General features: G+C 42.6%; 1 protein-coding gene across 1 annotated transcript; it reads left to right on the top strand.

The window, feature by feature from the left end:
* Positions 1-1,075: 1,075 nt before the first annotated feature.
* On the top strand, positions 1,076-13,078 carry GLCE (glucuronic acid epimerase). The gene is made up of 3 exons (XM_081113305.1): positions 1,076-1,665; positions 4,142-4,387; positions 9,305-13,078. Exons 1-3 carry the CDS (start codon positions 1,083-1,085, stop codon positions 10,327-10,329), a joined length of 1,854 nt encoding a protein of 617 aa, XP_080969431.1. The 5' UTR covers positions 1,076-1,082; the 3' UTR covers positions 10,330-13,078.
* The last annotated feature ends 7,925 nt before the right edge of the window (positions 13,079-21,003 follow it).

Genomic DNA, 21,003 nt, shown 5'->3' with positions numbered 1-21,003 from the left:
TTAAGTTTTGGGTGTTATATTTCAGAAGTCTATTTGACCTCCAAGTAAAGATGTCAGTTGTTGGATTGGAACTTAGATATATATGTCTGCAGTTCTGAAGAAGGACTGGCCTGGAGATAGAATTTTGGGAGTATATGAATTGTATTTAAAGCTATGGGATTGGGTGAGATCTCCTAGAAGTGAGTACAGATGAAGATGTTTGAGGACTGGGACCCTATGTCACTCCCAACATTTTAGTTTCAGGGTGATGAGAAGGAATGATTGAAGATGACTGAGGAGAAGCAGCCACTGGGCTATAAGGAGAACCAAGACAGAATGGTGCCCTAGAAGCCAAGGAATCATTGAGTGTTTTATACTGTGAAGAGGTCAAGTAGGATGAGCACTAAAAATTCACTGTTGGATTTCGCCACATGGATGTTGGCATTTACCTTAATAAGACCTGTTATGTGTTTAAACAGCTACTAAGATGTTGAGACAAAAATATGTATTAAGTTGTTTGGGCCCAACTACTTAATAAATGGAACTATTAGATATTTCTTTGGGCCTATAGGCTCTGTGAAAAAATTACTGTGATACAAATGGAAATACAAACAGAAAGTTTGAGAACCTCTGCTTTTTTTTTTTTTTTTAATATATTTTATTGATTTTTTACAGAGAGGAAGGGAGAGAGAGAGTTAGAAACATCGATGAGAGAGAAACATCGATCAGCTGCCTCCTGCACATCTCCTACTGGGGATATGCCCGCAACCCAGGTACATGCCCTTGACCGGAATCGAACCTGGGACCTTTCAGTCCGCAGGCCGACGCTCTATCCACTGAGCCAAACCGGTTTCGGCGAGAACCTCTGCTTTTAGAGGCTCGTGCCAAGTGAGCATTTTAGGGAAAAGCACCTCTTGCCTTTTCTTTATCATGCCAGAAACTTTGAGTTTGTAATTTTAAATCTGATTAGATTACATGCAATTAATAAAATTTCCTTAATGTGGTAATTCAGCATAAAAAATAAAGCCTTATCTCGTGAAATATCAGTAGTAATACATTTTTGCATGAATTTTTCTTCTTGATTCCATAGGTATGGTCTGAATATGCGTTGCTTGGCAGCTCGGGTCAACTATAAGACTTTGATTATCATCTGCGCACTCTTCACTTTGGTCACAGTACTTTTGTGGAATAAGTGTTCCAGCGACAAAGCCATCCAGTTTCCACGGCACCTGGGTAGTGGCTTCAGAGTGGATGGATTAGAAAAAAGAGCAGCAGCATCTGAGAGTAACAACTATGTGAACCATCTGGCCAAACAGTCCGAGGAGGCATTTCTTCAGGAACAGCAGAAAGCACCCCCTGTTGCTGGGGGCTTCAATAGCAATGGGGGAAGCAAGGTGTTAGGACTCAAATATGAAGAAATTGACTGTCTCATAAATGATGACCACACAATTAAAGGGAGACGAGAGGGGAATGAAATCTTTCTTCCATTCAGTTGGATAGAGAAATATTTTGATGTTTATGGAAAGGTAGTTCAGTATGATGGCTATGATAGGTTTGAATTCTCTCATAGCTATTCCAAAGTCTATGCACAAAGAGCTCCTTATCACCCTGATGGTGTGTTTATGTCCTTTGAAGGCTACAACGTGGAAGTCCGAGACAGAGTCAAGTGCATAAGTGGGGTAGAAGGTTGGTATCTCTGCTCCACTGCATTTTTCTATCCTAATTGTGTTGGGGAATAAGATACTATAGGTATTAATTATATAGCAAGTACATACATAATTTACCATCAAGAGACCTTTCATCACTCTGACTTAGCACGGAAGAACAATTTATTCTCAACCTAGGGCAACTTTCTAGATGGTGTGAGCTACAATAAGATCATACCTGATCTAATAGGATTATTCCATCGATCTGCCTCAGAATCAAAAATTCTCTCCAGTAAGGCCAAGGCACAGGATCTTCAGAAATTTTGTGTTAAAATATAGTTAATTTTCCTATAAGAGGAGATGGGAAAGAAACAGAGACCATTCAGTGGAGCCATCAATGTCCCAGTTACAGTCTTATTACCAGACTAGAGGCCCAGTGTGTGAAATTTGTGCATGGGGGTGGGGTCCCCTCAGCCTAGCCTGCACCTTCTCCAATCCAGGATCCCTCTCATAATCTGGGATCTCTGGCTCCTAACTGCTCACCTGCCTGCCTGCCTGATCGCTCCTAACTGGCCCCCCTGCCAGCCTGATCACCCCTAATTGCCTCTGCCTGCCGGCCTGATCACCCCTAACGTCCCTCCCACCCCCGCCACCGGCCTGGTCGCCCCCAACTCCCCCACCCCACCCGCCAACTGCCCCCCTGGCTAGCCTGGTTGCCCCACGCAGTCTGCTGTTCAGTCATTTGGTCATCCCTCGCTAACCCCCCTGCCGGCCTGGTCGCCCCACACAGCCTGCTGTTTGGTCATCCATCTGGTTGTTTCGGTCGTGACAGCCCCTGGCTTTTTATATATTAGGATTAGCCAGGCATCATCTCTGGGTGGAGGTTTAAAGTCCTCATAACTAGACAATCTATAGATACCATGTTCTCTGAACTTATTCTGAACTCCTATAGTCTATTACATATTGTCTTTCAAATTTGGAGCAATGGGGATTCCTTATGATTATATTGGTGTCCAATTTGATTTTGTATTTCAAACCTAGGATTGATCAGAAAGCGAAATTGAATTTGACTTTTCATTTACTTATGATTTATTAACTTTAGAAATTTTCAGTTCTCTTTACTAAACTTGGGGATTTTTTTTAACCTTTTCCTTTTATGCTTAGAAAGTCATTTGCCACACCATAATCAGCTGTTCCTCTGTATTTTCTCTAATAGTTTTATGGTTTTTGTTTTTTTACATTTAACTTTTTTAATCCAGCTAAGTTGGTTAATGTTTTAGTAAATGGTAAAAGGTAGTCTGTCTTTAGACTTTTTTCCTAACATGTATTAAATAATCTCCTCTTTTCCTCACTGATTCATGATGCTAGCTTTATCATTATACTAAAGTATTTTGAATACCAGAGTATGTTTATGGCCTACTATTCCATTGATCAGTATATCAGTTTTCATGCCAGTTGTACATTATAGTTATCAATCATCTTTAATAAGACTATAAGCTTTCCTTTTATGAAGTGAAAATAATTGTTTGAATTTTAGAAAAAAAAAATCTCCCCTTGGAGAAGGAATTCAGAAGTTAAAAAGCTTACTTGTAGCCTAGGTTTCTTCACCTCTGTGGCCCCTAGTTTCTGAAACTGTGTTGAAACTATATCAGAGCACATACGGTTTTATAGGTTCCCAGTTTCTGCTAGGACTAGAACTACATACAGATCGGACTTTATGTCTCAACACATACCCCATGCAACAATACAATAGTCTGTGCAATGTGGTGTGATTGTATTTCCCATGTAGGGAATTACTAAAGTAAATAAAATACGGAAACCAAGCATGTATAACTTTTCCTTAGAACTTTACAAGAGGATAATCTTTTAATAAATTATTTCAAGAATCTGTTTAAACATACCACTTTAATTTGTTTTTAAAAATACTCCTTGTTCTCAAGAATTACCTTTTGACATGAAGGATATGAAAAAGCTTCGCAAGCTTGTTTATACTTTTAAGTTGCCTAATCTTAACTGGGTTCTTAAGTAAATGCTCTAACCATCAGATTATATACTTATGAGACCCCATCTTGATATTGGAGGAGAGATGAGTACATAATTAACTTGATAAGTATAAATGTTTAAGAAAATTTCAGAATTGACACTCTAGAATAAAACTATGATAACATTATCTACATGTACTTAAATTGTGCAAAACTTGAATGTTTGAAGCAGGATTATAAAACATAACATCTATAGTTATGAGCAGAAGTACCACTCATAAAAAGTCAGTTTAAAAGATAATCTACAACATTATATTGCTGCCTGTCAACAAATAATGAATGCGAGTAAATGTTTAATTTTGTAGATAGGAATCTGGTTAATTGGGTACTATTTTTTAGTAAGTATGAAAACTATATGAGGAAGCTCAAATTTTGCTGATAACTTTATATCCCCAGAAGTAAAACAGTGAAGAGTGGTGTTCAAACAAACTTATAAATGTATGGACATGAGTATTTTGTTTCTCTATGTTATAGGTGTACCTTTATCTACACAATGGGGACCTCAAGGCTATTTCTACCCAATCCAAATTGCACAGTATGGGTTAAGTCATTATAGCAAGAATCTAACTGAGAAACCTCCTCATATAGAAGTATATGAAACAGCAGAAGATAGAGACAAAGCCAACAAGCCCAACGACTGGACCGTGCCAAAGGGCTGCTTTGTGGCTAGTGTGGCTGATAAGTCTAGATTCACCAATGTTAAACAGTTCATTGCTCCAGGTAAGTGATGTATTGTATGACTGCTAATTTTATGTTGATTTATAGCATCTGATACTCTTTAAATTATTTTTAAAAAAACATACATTAGCAAACCTTTCATGTTACATATATAAAGAAACAAATGGTGTCACTCAAGTAAAATCCCTAAAAAGGAACAGCTAAAAAATTCAAGGTTATAGAAGGCATATTTTCTGGGTGAAGAGCTAAGCCCTAGATTGAATATTAAGATCCAGGTTACTGCATGGTGTGCATCTCCTTCCAGGGATCTGTGTCCCACAAAAATGAAGATTTTTTGTGTATTTCAGTGCAATATTCTTTAATTTTTAAACTATTTTGCATTCAGGTAGAAGTTTTCCCTTATAGAAAGAACTAGCCTTTCCTTTGCATATTTTTACCAGTAGCTATTAAATTTTTTCAAGATAAGACAGCATTACCAACTAGGCCTGCTTCCCATATTGAATTTTGTTAATGTACTAAATTGTCTCAAATTTCATAAAAAACCATTTCATTAATAAAATCATTTATAAAATCAAATTAACTTTATGCAACATTTTCCCTTTTATTAAGACAGTCTCATTAATTAGGATGTAATGCATTTTCCTCCACTAATCAATATCGATGAGAATTAATGAGTCCATTACTTAAAAAGACAATGAAATAATTTTAGTTAGCACCTCAGGCTTTACTTCTCTATGGGGAAATGTTGTCAAAAATAGAACTCATTCCTCCCTCCCACCAACCTTGCAGGCAGTAAATAGAAAGAGAAAAGGTTATAAGCCCTCTTCTGTATTCTCTCCTTGTCCTTTATTGATGACTGTGTAATTCACAGACCTTGAAAGCCACAATACAAATCTACTCATTCTGGATGGCCTTAAGTAATGGATTTATGAGTGCTTAATGCAGTACAAATAATGGGTGACCTTTCGTTTTTATTCTGTGACTAGGACTTCTTTTCTCCTGTGGTATTCTGTGATATTCCAGTACATAGAACATCTTTTCTTATTGTAAAACAGCAGGCTTAGCTGGGTGAGAAAGTATGTGGAAATGTTTAAGGATATTTAGCTTGTGATACCTTAGAGGTAATTTATTGCAGCAGGAAGTGCTTGGACAAAGCAAAAGGATATTTGGTTTAGGGTGCACCAAAGGGGCTTATTTTTGCACTAATTACAAAATGTTGTCTGGATTAGGGTGGCAAACAGCAGCCCTCATCTTGATCTCTTCAAGTGCTGGAAGGTTTCTAGAGCAGTCTTTTAACTCTATCCTTTTTAGAGCAATAGATTTCATGGTCCACTTTTGGATGCCCTGGATAATACAAAGATGGGTCCCCTCATACGAAATGAGGCTTTAGCCCTTCTTTCTTCAGCCGGTAGCTGGAGATAAAACTACTTCCTGATGTGGTTTTAAGCATGTGAAAAAGAGAACTCTGTGTGAGGCAGTACCTCTGCAAGTAGGACAAAAGCTACTCACAGTTGGAACTCCCTGTTGGTGGGAGTGTGCTAGCTGGGGATGGAGAGCTTGTTTTGATATCCTGGGTGTGCCTGGTGTAGCCCTCAATACAAACGTTGGAGGGAGAGTGAGTGGAGTTACATGGGGGTTGTTGCTCAGAGCAGGAGAAAGAAATCCCAGAGGTGAGTCTGTTTATTAAGGCAGTAGTATAGGAGATGAGGCTTTTTAGAGGATATAGACCTCATGGGAGATAAATTCACAGAATCACTGTTGAGAAGAAATTGGGACTTGTACATAAAAGCATAGGTCTAGGTGAGATGAGGCTCTAGGGGACCAACGCCTGAATCCTGTTGGCCTTTTATTTTTTATTTTTTGGCCTTGAATATTTTTGCCTTGAAGGGAACAAAATCATCTAGCAGAAAGAATTATTACATGCACCTGTAGCATATTTTTTCTTGTTTTATTTGCTGAATAATATTTTGTTCCTATTCCTGATTTTAAGATGGAATGAATTAAAACTTTATACCTGTCCTGCTCTATTAAATTAAATTAGTTTTTCTTTCCCCAAGCACTCTCCTTATCTCATTTCCACGGTATCATTTTTCCTTTCTCTACAGTATTCTTTCTCAGGCTTCTTGTGAGCTTCCCTTCTTCTACCTGGCCCTTACCTTTCAGTGGTCCTGGAGATTTTGAGTAAGGCCTCTTCTCATTCCACATAGTAAACCTGTTGATTAAATGAATAAGTCATAACAGTTTATGTACTATGTGAAAATACTGATTTAAGACTACTCTTAAGTGTTTATTATTCTTTGTTGCCCAAGTACATGTAAACACATACCAAAAATAGACACTTGTAGAGACTCCTCGGAATAACTGCTCAGAGAGGAGGGGTCGTGGATTTCAAGCAATTAGGAAATTTTCTATTACTAGATTTAAAGCACTATGGTTGCCACACCATAGTCAGTTCCATTTTCTACCATTCAGATCCTTCTCAGTACATCTATGAAATGAAATTAAAAATTATCTCATAAAATTGTTGTGAAGATTATGGTTGTTGGTAGATTGACTTAAATTAGAGATTGTGACTTCTCTGTATGGTGGTGGTAGGTTTTAGGAAAGTTAGTAATGGTTTTTTTAAAAGGTTACATCCCATGACATCATTCATTGCTGAGTTCTTTGAAGTAATCTGTTATATTGAGACATAAGGTGATTGACTAAACCATATCATTTCATTGGAATTTTATATATAAAGTGAAAATCAGAATATAATTCTGGGAGAAAAATGGGTACTTCGTTAGCTTCCTCCCATTTGGACTTCTAGAGATGGGCCATTGTTACCCACTTTAGTGAAATCAGACAAGAGTCTGATTAATGAGGCATTACCCTAAGAATGAAAAAAATAAGTAGCACTCAAGATAGTCTGCTTTGCTGAATATAATTTAACCTTGAGTAATTCATAACAGAATCCTGTAGTGCTTTGGGGATATACTGAGCATCAGATTCCATTTTACTATTGATGCAGAAAAATGCTAGGTAAGAGAGAGATTGCATGTTGACATTTTCCAGATTAAATGGATTTTTACTGTATTAGAAGTATACTTTTGAAATCACTTTTTAAAAATATCACTCAAAGCCTGCATAAGTCTATCAAGATGTTCTCATTCTTAATTCAGTTTCCATAATTGTCCATCAAATGAAGTAATTAAGAGCCTTGGATTAATTATATCCACATTGGTAAAGTCCACTGTTGGGAGAGTTAATGATCAACTCAACATGCTAATATTCACCGAACTAATCACAGTGTATACATTATGCACTGTCATCAGCTCACATTTCTAATTTTTGCTCCCAGTTAAAGATTTCCTCAAGGACTCCTCACAGCAGATCTGATTCTATGGCTATATATATATGAGAAATAACTCTTTCACTGATTATTCTCATGAGAATGCTACTTCCAATATCATTTCTTTCTCACAGTCTTTGAACTTGGGTTCAAGAATCCTAGTTTCTAGTCCCTACTCCACTACTTAGCATTTGGTTTTAGGCAAACCTTTTAACCTTGCAAAGCCTTCATATCTTCATCTCTAAAATGGTAATTCCTGCTCAGTAGATAGTAATGCCAGCCTCAGTAGATTATTGTAAGGATCAAATGAGATAACACATGTGAATGTGTTTTGAATATTTAACCTCTATGAAGATCAAGATATTTACATTTACTGGTATCTTTAATATTATAAAATTTGTACAATATTTTCTGTTGTTGTTTTTCTTGTTCTTGCTGCTGCTGCTGTGTGATTTAATGTGCTCGGTTTCTTTGCTTGGTAGATCTAGCCCAGCAGTACACAGAAAGTCATCTTTCTGGGAGCCAGCCATCATTGCACTGTAAATATGCAGGAGAAATTTCCTATTTGATAATATGCCAAATTAAATAGCTTTTACTATTTATCAGCTTCTGAAGCCAGTGGCTTCAAAATAATAATAGTAATCACTGTCATTTTTTACTATGGTCCAAGCCAATATCTTTTTTTTAAATATATTTTTTTTATTTCAGAGAGAGGAAGGGAGAGGTTGAGAGATTTAGAAACATCAGTGATGAGAGAGAATCATCAAATGGCTGCCTCCTGCACACCCCACATGGGATCAAACCCTGACCTGGACTCAAACTGTGACTTCCAGGTCCATTCGTTGACGCTCAACCACTGAGCAGCACCAGCGGGCCAAGCCACTATCTTTTTTAAATCCTCACAATTACTTTGCAGAGTAATATTATCTCTATTTAACATGTGAAGAAACTAAGACTCCAAGAGGTGTATTTATTGAACATCTCAAAGCTAGTAAGTGACAGAATAAGAGTTTATACAAGGCTGTTTTTTCTGTTTGTTTGTTTGTTTTAACTCGAAAGCCTGTGCTTCTCCCTCTACCTTCCTCAGTCTCCCTCACTTTTTGTTGACTACATCATCCTATTCTTCCTTAATTACCAGAAATTTTATTCACAATTCCAGCAAATATCTGAAAACAACCTATCATTTTTAATATCAAATGAGATATTAGTAATTGAGACCCAGACTAGACAACCTGGGTTCAGCTAGCTTTTGACTGTGTTTTTCTTTTTGCAGAATGGGTATACTGAAATACTCACTGATTATTGATCGGCTGGTATTTGAAAGGCAGTTTGATCAACAATACCTTAGCCATTGCTCTTACGTTATATAACCATCTAATGTTAACCACACAGGCCAAAAGATAAAAGCTTTAGCCTGGTGCTCACAGCCATCATGGACTCACCAATTCTATCATTTGTGATTAATTCAGTAAAAATAACAATAACAATAATAATGATGATCTGACACAAAATATTGAAGTATTAGTTTTGTATGGTCAGTGGTTGTCAAGGATGAATTATAGTTAACTTTTAAACACAAAGAGGTTGCATTCTAATCAGTCTTTGTTGGTATATTTTATTCCCTGCAGAGACCAGTGAAGGTGTATCTTTGCAACTGGGGAACACAAAAGATTTTATTATTTCATTTGACCTCAAGTTCTTGACAAACGGAAGTGTGTCCGTGGTTCTAGAGACTACAGAAAAGAACCAGCTCTTCACTGTGCATTATGTCTCCAATACCCAGCTGATTGCTTTTAAAGAAAGAGACATATACTATGGCATTGGGCCCAGGACTTCATGGAGCACAGTTACCAGGGACCTGGTCACTGACCTCAGGAAAGGAGTGGGTCTTTCCAACACAAAAGCTGTCAAGCCAACCAAAATAATGCCCAAGAAGGTGGTCAGGTTAATTGCAAAAGGGAAAGGATTCCTTGATAACATTACTATCTCTACCACAGCCCACATGGCTGCATTCTTCGCTGCCAGTGACTGGCTGGTAAGGAACCAAGATGAGAAAGGTGGCTGGCCGATCATGGTAACCCGGAAGTTAGGGGAAGGGTTCAAGTCTTTAGAGCCAGGGTGGTACTCTGCCATGGCCCAAGGGCAAGCCATTTCTACATTAGTCAGGGCCTATCTGTTAACAAAAGACCATATATTCCTCAATTCAGCTTTAAGGGCAACAGCCCCTTACAAGTTTCTATCAGAGCAGCATGGAGTTAAAGCTGTGTTTATGAATAAACATGACTGGTATGAAGAGTATCCAACCACACCTAGCTCTTTTGTTTTAAATGGCTTTATGTATTCTTTAATTGGGCTGTATGACTTAAAAGAAACTGCAGGAGAAAAACTCGGGAAAGAAGCGAGGTCCCTGTATGAGCATGGCATGGAATCCCTGAAAGCCATGCTCCCCTTGTACGACACTGGCTCAGGAACCATCTATGACCTCCGGCACTTCATGCTTGGCATCGCCCCCAACCTGGCCCGCTGGGACTATCACACCACCCACATCAATCAGCTGCAGCTCCTCAGCACCATTGATGAGTCCCCAATCTTCAAAGAATTCGTCAAGCGGTGGAAAAGCTACCTTAAAGGCAGCAGGGCAAAGCACAACTAGCGCTCACAACCAAAAGCCTATTTCAGTCTCTGCTGCACACAGAAACTACGGGCCCTTGCCAGCAGCGCAGAGGCAGGCACGTGTGGAAAGGTCGGAGACTGGGTTTCTGTGGATGACATCAAAGTGACACCTGATCCGTAAAACCAGTCTCCTGAGATAACGGCATTCCATGGGATGGGTGCTTAGAATTGTAGGTGGCATTCAGAGCAGGAAAGTGTTCAGTCAGGGGGCTGAACAGAGATGTGTAACCTTGCCTTGCTTATCACCTGTACAGTTCCACAGGTAGCCCAGTCCCGCTCAGTTTGGGAAAATGAATGGTAAGTAGCTGTTACTGGCCAACTGGCTGTCACTTACCTGAAAACTTAGTATGGGGTGCTTTTAAAATGTGATTATTTATGTTTATGTTGAAAGCAGACTTTAAAAAAATTAATGTGCTGTAATACAGTGAATATTTACCTGTAGCCTGAATAGTGGACTGTGTGCAACTTTTTTAAATGATGTGTGTGTTTTTCTATAGATTAACTTCTTGGGGGCAAATGAGCATTTGTTGCTTTTGTTCAATTGGTTATATATGGAGAATATTTTGAATTTCTGGTTTTCTTGATGTGTAAATTAAAACACAGTCTTTGTTCAGGCTTCACAGTTATGTAATGTAAGCACAACTAAAATGAAACGTGTTGACTGCACAAGAAATTACAAAAATATTATGTTTTATGAAACTTGATCTACAATCAGTAAAGGTTTGATAATCAGACTATCCCTCCCCAATCTCCATTGTGATTGGTTTCTTTTGTTGTTATCTAGAATTTTCTATTTCAATTCAGACTACACACGAGTTTTTTCTATTTGGGGGGACATTTTGGGGTCATTATTTAGGAAATTTTAAAAATAAACCTAAATTTGGAAAGGAGCTAGTAATTCTAATAAGTCCACATCTTTAGGATTTTTTTTCCCCCTTAAGGAAAAATACTAGATTAGATATTACATAAAAGAATCACAGAAGGGGTTTTTCCTACTTAGATCATTCTTGGTCAACTTTTGAAATCATTGACTGCACATCATTGTTTTTCCTTTGCAATTTTAATTTTAAATTATTTAAGCTCTTGGATAGAAGTGATGTTACTGCATTTATTGTACATGTAATCAGACTTTATTTGGCTTTTATATCTCACTATACCCTTATATGCCTTTAGGTTTCTTACCCCACATACCCTGGGCAGTGTCTGCTTGTAGGGCTTCAAGCATTAGGTCAGAACCAAAGGAGGCTGATTTTTCTGTCTTTTGTTTAATGTCTGACAGTACACTGAATCAGTACTATAACTTAGACAGATTGGAATATGAGACCCCACACTTTCAGGGGTCACCACAAACAGTGCAGTTTATCGGTGACCTATATTAAATGCGCATCACAACTCTGTTTTACCCACAACAAAACAGTTGTGGGTTACTAGGTTCCCCATAGCTTTTGACCTTTGTAGTTCTTCTATATTAGATGTCTCAACAAGAACATCTGGATGCCTTCATTTTTAATTTCAGTGCTCAAAAATAAACGTTCTCCAATCCGGGAACCCTTTTTACTTCATTGTATTTGTTATTATATTAGAACAGTCCAGACTGCCTTGTGTTTGCATACTGGTACTTCAGATTAAGGGAATCAACAAAAACAGTATGGTACTGCTTCTGTGACAAATATCAGTGCCTTAACAATGTGTCTGTCCTTTTCCACTGAAAAAGGAAAGGCATTTTGATCTAGAAATGGCATTGCTATTTCATTGCTGTTGGTTTCACACTGCCTTCCACATTGCAACAGCAACTGGATTTTTCTTGTGATCCCAGAATTCTCTAAGAGAGTGAGTTGAACCTATAGCAGCACCATCAGTACAAACTATTGGTTCTCAAACTTCACTATGTCTCAGAACCACCTGGGAACCCACTGAAATACGATTCCAGATATTCAGTAAATCTGCCTGTGAACCATGGTCACCTGCATTTTTAACAAGCATTCAGGTGATTCTGATGCAGGTGATCTGGGGGCATACGTGGAGGAACACTGCCCAAGACCATCCATTGCACTTTTGTTCCTAAACACCTATGGAGTTTTCTAGGGTTTTTAATCATGAAAAATGTTTACTTACTCTGTGCTTAGAGAGAATGGGGAAGGTGTTTTGAAGTTTTATTTTTCTTTAAATTTGTCTTTGTTTCAAGATTATGGGTTTTAGTTTACACTTATCTTGAGTTAGCTTTGATGTTAAGTTAAATCTATTGCCACTTCAGTTTTGAAACCAGTCAAAAGTTTCAGATAAAGGTCAAGTTTGACCCTTTAGCAGTTACTGTACATAAAGGCTTCATCCAAAAACCATCCAGTGTATGTGAGCAAATACAAAAAAAATGACACACAAGCACAACTCTCGAGATGTGGCAGTCCTTTTTCTTTGTCGCTGTACAAACTTCACTGAAAGCTGCTATCCGCATCCTCCTTGTAATTGTTTTTCTTGTTTTTCCTCCATCGTACATGTGGGTTATATACCATGTGTTAAATATGCAATAAAGTGTTTACTGGATGCCCTTCTGAAGGGTAGTCCTTTGTAAAGCTGTACAGACTTTGCAGTTTAAGCACAATGTGCACATGTTAGTTTTATATACAGCAAAACTTGATTTTTTGCAGATGGAAAGGTATTTTGTTTCTATACAAAGTAAATGGATTGTGCTGAATGTAAAGCTGCTTTATAAAATTGTAAAATAAAGTTTTTATCCTAAAAGGAATGTACCTGGATATTTCTCTTTCATCTCTAATTATTCTAAGATTATTTTATCCCAGCAGGCAGATTTCTGACCACCATTTTCTGTTCAGCCTGTGGCAACTAGTCAGGCAACAGATGCTCATTATAAGGTATATCGGGCCCTTTAAGACAATATGGGGATGAGAATATCACATGGGCCTTAACCAGGAGGGTTAGTCTATAGGGAGTACACAATATCCACAAATCAGTTTCAGAGAAAGAAAAAAAGGCTGAACTGTGTGGTCAGTCAAAAAGGCCCTTATGGAGGAGATAGAGCCTAAGCAGGGCCCGGCTACCAGGTGGAAGAAGAGGATCGAGTCACACGATCAAAACCAGAGTGCCATGCTGGCTGTGAGGATGCCCTTCCAAGCTAAGTCAGCTGATGACTGTTTCTATCTGATTAGATTTATTGGGAAGTTGGCCCTTCCTATGTTTTCTGTAGTTGTGCCTCTTGCAGAACAATAAGCATTACTTAATCCTTCCCTTCTTAGAGAGTAATAAGTGATCTAGGCTCCCAAATACATACAAAATCATAGACTAGTCTGGCTTCATGTTATGTTTCAATGCACATTAGTTTTTTTGTTATGAACGCTGCATTTATATAATGGAATTCCAATTGATCACCAATCAACTTTCTCCAGCTGATGGATGCACAGATTTTGACAGGCTGCTAATCCACATTCTTGGCCTCGCTTCCTTCTCTGTCATCCTCCGCTGGGAAACAGTCATAAGGGGGCAAGTAGTTCTTGGTCTGGATGAGGTCTCAGGCTGCTCTTGCTTTGATTTTGCTCTTTATAGCTAAATGGTTAATATATTAGCCATTCTTCTGCAGCACCCTGAACGCCACTTATTTGTCTCCCCATTGCCCTTGAGAGGGGACAGACCCTCCGTGCCGCGGAGGACTTACTCCAGTCTGTTGAGCTCTCCTTTCCTGAGAACGCCTTCTTCGTATCCGTGGGGCTCTGGTGGCCACTGTGTGCTATGTGACCTGCCTCTTCTGGGCCTGACCGTTAGACCCGAGTGAGTCCCTCCCTCAAGGTGGGCCAGTGGGTCTCTCCCCCAGGAATCCGGAGTTGGAATGGATAACTGAAGAAGATACACAGTGAAAAAGAGGGGAATCTTGGCAGTGCTCCAGGCCCTGGGCCCAGTGCATTTCAGAGGCCAGCAGCATTTCCTCTGGTTCCGTGAGATACACTGTCCCTTTAGGACACATTCCTCTGTGTGCTAAGTTGGCTGGATTGGATTTCTGTTGTTTATAACTAATGAACCCTAACTAATAACTGTCTCCATTATAGAGAAAAATATAATGTAAGTTCTGTGTATTCCTCCAGGCTGGACCCACTATATTTTCTAGGGCTGCCATAACAACATACCACAGACTGGGTGGCTTAAGCCATGGAAATTTATTTTCTCACCATTCCGGAGGCTGAAAGTCCAAAATCAAGGTGTCAGCAGGTTTGGTTTCTTCGAGGCCTCTTTCCTTGGGTTGCAGATGGCCACCGTCTTCCTGTGTCCTCTCTATGTTGTCTTTGTCCTAAACTCTTCTTAGAAGGACATCAGTCATACTGAAGTAGGGCCTCATTTTACCTTCATTACCTCGTAAATGTCCTGTCTCTAAATATAGTCACAGTCTGAGATCGTAAGAGTTGGGGTTTCAACATGGATTTGGGGGGACACAATTCAGCCCATAAACCACTAGTCACTCACAAGTACACAGAAACTTGTTGATAACCAGTTAAGGCCAAAAGTCAGAGCTCTTTGGGGACCATTGGGTGGGCAGACATCTAGACTTGGGACTCAGGCCCTAGCCGGTTTGGCTCAGTGGATAGAGTGTCGGCCTTCAGACTGAAGGGTCCCAGGTTCGATTCCAGCCAAGGGCACATACCTGGGTTTTGGGCTCGATCTCCAATGGGGGGTATGCAGGAGGCAGCCAATCAATGATTCTCTCTCATCAGTGATGTTTCTATCTCTCCCTCTTCCTTCCTCTCTGAAATCAATAAAGAAATATATTTTTAAAAAATTAAAAATAAACTTGGGACTCAGGAGCCAGGGCTCCCTGGCTCTGCCATTGTAGCATCAGGACCTTTCTCCACTCCATGGGCTTCCCTTGCCTCATCACACAGTCCAGTAGGAGAGAACTAATGGATCTTAAATTTTTCTTTATAAAGTAACAAAAGGTAACCTTTAAACTTAAGCAGTGGTGTTAAAATTATATAAAAGCACCAACATTAGCCACTAGATTTTTATTCTTCCTACCATGTGCCATTTCCGTGAGTCCATTCTGAATATAGAACTTGAGGTGTTAAAAATGTAGAGAGATACAAAGCATATAAAAATAGCAAGTTGTGAGATTTGTTTAATGGCAATTTTTAAAGTCTCAAGTCTGCATTATTGTAACTTACAGACACTTAATAATAGAGGGATAAAAGATTGATTTTCATCAGGCCAACTCATTAAGGATGTCAGGTTGAAAATGGATGTGAGTTTAGATGTTGCATTGGTGGTGAAATTGTTTGCTGCTCACTTTCTGATGAAATGAGATACATTTACCATCTGGTAAGCATGATTGGTAACTGGTGTGTGTGCGCGCTGCACTTCCTGAATGGTAAGCAGCAGCAACACCGTGTAATTCTGCTCATCCTTTTCCAGGAATAGAAGGATTTTGTGAAATGACAGGACTGCAAAGCAAACCATTGAGGAGCAGTAGCAAAGAGACAGCAAAAGGGGCAGAAAAGGGCCCTGTGAAGGATCAGAAATAGAGCAGCCCAGGAAGAATGGTAACGCAGTTTAGACTGGATATTACTAAGCAACCCCAAGCTCACTGCAGCTAAGGTTACCACCTGGACTTCGTGCTGTTCTCCTCAGCACCCAGTGAAGTCGCCGAGATAAGCATGGCCGGCCCCTTTCCGTTTAGAAAACCTAGTAAAGGGTGTTAGTCCCTGGAGACTAGAGAAGGCAGTAAATCTGGGTGAGGTGGGGTGGGGAGTCTTGGCAAAAGGGCATGATTTTATTTTGATGCCTGTTATTCTCTTTCCTTTTCAACACCAGTGAAATTAAATCTGTGCACTTCAATTGAATATAGAGTGGGTGGCCCCAAACTAATTCTCAAATCCCACCCATGGTGTGGCAAGGTAATCAGGACGAGTGTATCTTCTCAACTCCTGCAGGTAACCCAGAGAGGCACTCGCTTCTTCTGGAGATATCCACCGCAAGATATCACCCGGCAACTTCCTATGAGCTTGAATAAATATTCAGAATTTAGTGTCTGGGTAGAGCACACTATGGTTCTGGATTGGGGCTGCTTTGTTCAGGAATAGGGAGCGGGAACAAGGCGCTCCCCGAACTAAATCTCATTTACAACTCACGCCTGGAATCCAGACTCTGGAGGTGGAAAAGGAAACACTGTTTAAGTCACTTGCTCCAGGTCATGCAATCCTTTTCACTAAATACTTCCTGAGCACCAGTCACGTGCTACCTACAAGACAGAAAAGGTGAGAAAACGCCCTTCTTGCTCCAGTCACAGCCTGGAGTGCTCTTCCTCTGGTAGGCTTTGGGTAGCCTTCCCTTTCCAAAATCAAAGACCATGCAATGGTGTTATTACAGCAATATGGCCGAGTGCCCACAGTCAAGCTCTTGCAAAAGGACTCCACATGAGTTCTTTCTAATTTTGGAAATGTGATGTGGGAACAGGGGGTCCCTCGGGGGTGAGGACGACGGAGCCCAACCCGCTAGGGCGCTTGCACACATGACTCCGGAGGCCAGGTTCAGAGACACAGATCTAAGTTTATTGAGGAAGTACAGCCGTATATAAAGGGGTAAGCAGCCAACGCAGCAGGGACACGCTTGCTGTGTTATCCAATGGGCGTGAGGGTCGGGGCTAAGAGCAGGTGGCTCTTGGAGATTTGTCAGGTGGGCATTGCCACTTCCTGGCGTGCCAAGGAAGCATGTTTGCTGGAGTGTGCTCACAGCGTTGCACCAGCCACAGCACTGAGATAAATCTCTTGAGCTCTGCCCACATGATGTGAACTTTACAGATGGAGGAACAAACTTGAAGAAGTTAAACAACTTGCCAGAGGTCATTCAAGCCAAGGTCTGGAAACCAGGTACATCTGATCCTAGATTCCATGTTCTTGACCCTCGTCCCTGAGCAACTGCCATGATCCACCATCTCCTGACTCCACCCATGGGGTCCCACACAGTGGTCTCAACCAGGGATGCAGATCTCAACCCGGGCACCTCCCACACCTGCCAGATGAGGAAATGAGCCCATTTCATCTGTGAACTCTACATCAGATCTGCTCAATTGGTTCTTGCTCCCCTAAACCATTAGAAGAGCCAAGAGCCTATGAACCAAGTGGTGATGGTTCAATTCCAGTCAAGGGCACATGCCCAGGTTGCAGGCTCGATCCCCAGTGGGAGGCGTGCAGAGGCAGCCGATCATTGATTCTCTCTAATCGTTCATGTTTCTATCTCTCTCTCCCCCCTCTCCCTTCCTCTCTGAAATCAATAAAAATATTTTGAAGAAGAAGGAGAAGGAGAAGGAGGAGGAGGAGGAGGAGGAGGAGGAGGAAGAGGAGGAGGAGGAGGAGGAGGAGGAGGAGGAGGAGGAGGAGGAGGAGGAAGAAGAAGAGGAGGAGCCCAGAAACAGACAGGAGGTTCTTTAGTCATCAAGTCTCCTTGGCATGTGCCCCATTGCTTCAGCATCCCTGGACCATGTGTTTACATTTGGTTTTGGACAACCCAGCATCACAGCCCCTCTGCATCCCCTCCAACACTGTCCAGCTATTGACTGTCTTCCCAAAAGACTTGCAAAAAGTACATATTGCAGGGTAAAATAAAAGTTGCGTGTGCTTGTGCATGTGCAAATGCACACGCACACACGCCTATGTCAATGCACAGAAAACATCTGGAAGGAATCATAGCAAACAGTTAGCTACCAGGCACTCTGCCTTCCGAGGGGCTACCATGCTGAGAAGACTGCCCTGCCCTCCATAAGTCTGCAAAGTAAGAGCTTCCGGAGGCACATACTTTTATTTTTGGCTGTGGAAACAAGACATGTTTAAAATATTACCAATTCCAAACTCGAGTTGGAATGAATGAGATCCTAGAGTCCTTTCGTTATTTTAGTTTGTCCTCAGCGTGGTCTTAGGGGACCAGTGGAGTGGGCACTTCCTGTCCATAGAGGAGCGGAGGCGTGGGTGTGTGGTGGCTTGCAGGGTCAGTGTGCTGGTGGCCTTGCTGAGCTGAAGCCCTGCTCTCTGGACTTGAGGTGTGGCCTTCACATCCTGCACGGGAGTGGGGAAAGGAGCCCCCTCCCCCCGAGAGGGACCCGGGCAGGCTTGCCTCCTTCGCCCTAAGCTTAGCCTGAAGAGAGGGCCTGGGAGCACTTCTCTCTTGGTTTCCGTTTCTCTGTGGTTACCAGTTCAGCCCTAACCCATCACATCGAAGCTCTCCTGACAGCGCAGGAGAAAGTGACCCAGAAAACCCCCCAAAGCCTGCCTACATGTTGCCCTGTCACCGTGTTTAAAGCTGGGTTTTTATCTAAAGAAAATGCATGTTAAGGGGAGGGGGGGAGTTACTCCATCTTGAGATGCCCATTACTTCATAAACTTTCGGGAAGGTAGGTTTATTTTGTTCCCAAGGAAACCCAAGCTGAGTCTTAGCCGCTGGTGGCCCTCTGGCCTTCCATTTCCTGTAGCCTGAGAGGGGCTGCATCGTGCTGGAGGGCCCGCCCACTGTTGACCAGCTGTGCCAGGTGGAGCCAGTCACTTCACCTCTCCACACCTCAGCGACTCCAGCTGAGCGGACTTGGGGTTGCAGGGCAGAAGTGGAAGTGGGGTGATCATGGCAGGAACCCCGTGAGAAGGGCAGTGGCCAGGACTGAGGTGAGGTGGTGAGATGTGGTCAGATTAAGGGCAGATGGCAGAGCTAATGGGCTGGCTGTGCAGGGGGAGGGAGAGCAAGGAATCCAGGGCAGCTCCCGGGTGCGGGTGGCCGAGGCGGCGGTGGGAAGGCTGGATGGTCTCACGGGGGTCTTCTGAAGACTGGGTCCCCTCCTGGGCCCAAGAGCAGTGCCTTTTCCAAAGGCATTTGAAGGGATGAGGAGAAAAGAGAAGTTAGAGTGTGTGTGTCACCTCTTTATTCACCAACAGGATTTCACTTCTGCCTCTGTAACCCTGTGTCCACGTAGCCAGCAGAGACACTGTTTTAGAATAAAAATCAGATGCTTAAAACTCTCCAAGAGCTTCCCATTGCCCTGCCTCGCCCTGGCCTGGCCCTCGACCTGAGCCTCTCCTACTCACTCACTGCCATTCCCTCTGCCCGGCCCGGACTGTTTGCTGACTTCACGAGGCTGGCTTCTCCTCACCCGGTCATCAGCCCCAATGCCAGCTCCGTGGTGAGGCCCTGGGCCACCAGCTCCGGCAGCTCTGGGTGCCTGTGATCGCAGTGCCTGGCTTTCCACGTTTGCATTGTCTTTCTCCCCAACAGAAGCGGACTTGCTCCCTGTGCACAGCCCCCCACCCCCACCCCAGACTGAGGCCTCCTTGAGAGTAAGAGCTTGACTCTGGTCTCTGCCTCATTCCCACACCGAGCACAGAGCCCCGCCCATAGAATGAGCTCAGTGGATGGTGGGTGGGTGGGTGGGTGGGTGTTTCACTAGTTAATTAATGAGAGCTTCCGAAGAAAGAGGGGCCTGCAGCTGGCTCTCTCCTCGCAGCACTGGCAGTGCTTGCCGCGCTCCAGCATCAGCCTGGGCCTTCGCCCCGAGCTTCCTGGAAATGAAGATCCAGGCTCCATCCCAAACCTACCGAATCGGGGTCAGCGCTCTACCAACCCCCCAGGTACCGGGCGTGCTCATTGCCTTTAAGGAGCGCTTCCGAGCACACTGATTCGCAGACTTGCGGGCACATTGGCATCCCCGGGGGGTGACACGAGCCTGATGCCTGGGCCCCAGTCCCAGGTGATTCTCTGTCCTGGCGTGGGCTGGCTGGGCGCTGGTTATAATGTGCAGCCAAGGTGGGGGAATCGCTCCTGCCCGGTGTTCCTTCCTGTTGGGAAACAGAGAGCAAAACTCAAGGACAGACAGGGTAAGGTGGAATCACAGGGGGGGAAGGAAGAGGGAAATGGGCGACTGCCTCCCTGCCGCCGGCCTATTGGTTATGTGTGCGCACCTTTCGCTTAGCTCCTAAGTTGCTCTGGGCTGGCTTTCCTCCTCTTCAAGGAGGTCTCTGAATGGAGGGCTGTGGCTCCTGGCATCACCCAGGGAGGGGGCTGAACCCCATCAGACAGGGACCTCGTGAAGGCTTCTCATTTTCTCCATCCTCCCCACACCCCCAAACAAGCCAGTGCCCCAGAGTTCTCAGCACGGAGTCCTCTGATGGGTCAGGGACAGGGTGAGGCCCAGACTGTGTGTGAATAGACGTGCACGGGTGCGCTCACACACAGTGGGCACCCTGCCAACCCCCTCGGGAATCCAGACCTCTGCCCACAGGTCCTCCAGTCAAAAGTTTCAAGGAGGCTGGGTTTACAGAAAACCAGGAAAAGTCGGGAAGATCCAGCCAGCTGCTGTCATTTCAAGGAGAGTCGGTGCCCATGCCAGAACCTCCCGGAAAAAAAGGCAGGGCTGTGCCTGGGTCTCAAAGAACAATTCCAATTCTCAGATGAAGAAAAGGGACTTGGGACCGAGGACAGGGCTCCTGCCCCCCCCACTCCCTCTACTCCCCCCACCCCTCACTCCCCAAGCCCACCTCACAGGCCCCACCCCAAGGTTGTCCTCCACCCTTACCTCAACCCAGCAAGCTATGACTCCAATCAAGATGCAGCCCTAGCCGGTTTGGCTCAGTGGATAGAGTGTCAGCCTGCAGACCAAAGGGTTCCAGGTTCGATTCCAGTC

This window comes from Myotis nattereri, assembly GCF_964212035.1.
Source record: "Myotis nattereri genome assembly, chromosome: 1".
Taxonomy (NCBI): domain Eukaryota; kingdom Metazoa; phylum Chordata; class Mammalia; order Chiroptera; family Vespertilionidae; genus Myotis; species Myotis nattereri.
The sequence above is the reverse complement of the archived record's forward strand: the minus strand, read 5'-3'. Positions and strand labels throughout refer to the sequence as shown.